The 947-nt window shown below is 68.3% G+C and overlaps 1 protein-coding gene across 1 annotated transcript in view; it reads right to left on the bottom strand.

The window, feature by feature from the left end:
- GLI1 (GLI family zinc finger 1) overlaps nt 1-947 on the bottom strand; it is a gene marked incomplete at its 5' end in the record, with an annotated part of 8898 nt that overhangs the window by 1117 nt on the left and 6834 nt on the right. Inside the window, one exon of the mRNA XM_017728672.1 lies at nt 5-944. Within this exon, the coding sequence (XP_017584161.1) occupies nt 5-944 (940 nt within the window). The remainder of the gene's footprint in view (nt 1-4; nt 945-947) is intronic.

Here is a 947-nt window from a genome sequence, read left to right as displayed (position 1 = left end):
CTCCCCCCTTGGAGGGGGGCTGCTCCCCCCACATCAGCGCCTGCTGCGCCTCCACGTAGTTCCGGACCATCACTTCTTTGGTCTGCAGGGTCGGGGTCTGGGCTCTGCGGGTGCCGGGGCTGGCCATGCCCATGTACCCGCCCGGTGCTGGTCCCGCGGCGGGGTACCCGCCCGGCCCCATGTCCATGGCGTGGCTGAAGGCAGCGGGGGACGGTGGTGGCCCGGCCAGTTTGGCACTGGGGCAGGGAGCGAGTGCTGGGGTCGGCGCTGGGTATCGCTGCTCAGATTTGATCTGCAGTCGGTTAAACCGGTGCGCCCCGGGAAATCCACCGTCCTGGCACGAGCTCACCAGTTTGGGATGCTGCCCGCAGGCACTGGGATGGGGGTACTCGATGCTTTGATGGGGACAGTGTGGCCCGGACATGGCGGGAGCTGCAGCACTGACACTTTGCCGGGAGCTCATGTCCAGCGTGCCCTGGGGGGGCCCATCCCAGGGCGCGGGCACAGCCCCATTCCCATTCCCAGCAGGCAAACTGGGGAAGCGCTGGTTCATCTGGCACTGCGGGAGGGAGAACTCGGGCTGCAGCAGCCCCTCCTCCATGTCCCCATGTGTCCCCACCATGGTCCGCTGAGCACCGTAGATGCCACCCTGGAGCTCCACGCCAGTGCCCTGGCACGGGAAGCTCTCCTCAGGATAGCTCAGGTACTGATCCATCTCCAGCAGGCCGGGCTCGGGGCCGGGGCCCCCCATGCTCTCCAGGAAGACGTTCTCAGTGATGCTGGGGGGGCGTGGGGAGAAGCCGTGGCGCTGCAGGTTGGCATCAGAGCTGCCCAGGGGCTGCAGCGCTGTCCTGCCCACGCCGGGCACGCTCACGTTCCCCACGCTCTTAAACCGCTGCACCCTGGGCACGGCCGGAGGCTTGGCCACCGTCCGGGGCGGGGCACTT

The sequence above is a fragment of the Corvus brachyrhynchos genome, unplaced genomic scaffold (assembly GCF_000691975.1).
Source record: "Corvus brachyrhynchos isolate BGI_N302 unplaced genomic scaffold, ASM69197v1 scaffold193, whole genome shotgun sequence".
NCBI lineage: Eukaryota > Metazoa > Chordata > Aves > Passeriformes > Corvidae > Corvus > Corvus brachyrhynchos.
The sequence above is the reverse complement of the archived record's forward strand: the minus strand, read 5'-3'. Positions and strand labels throughout refer to the sequence as shown.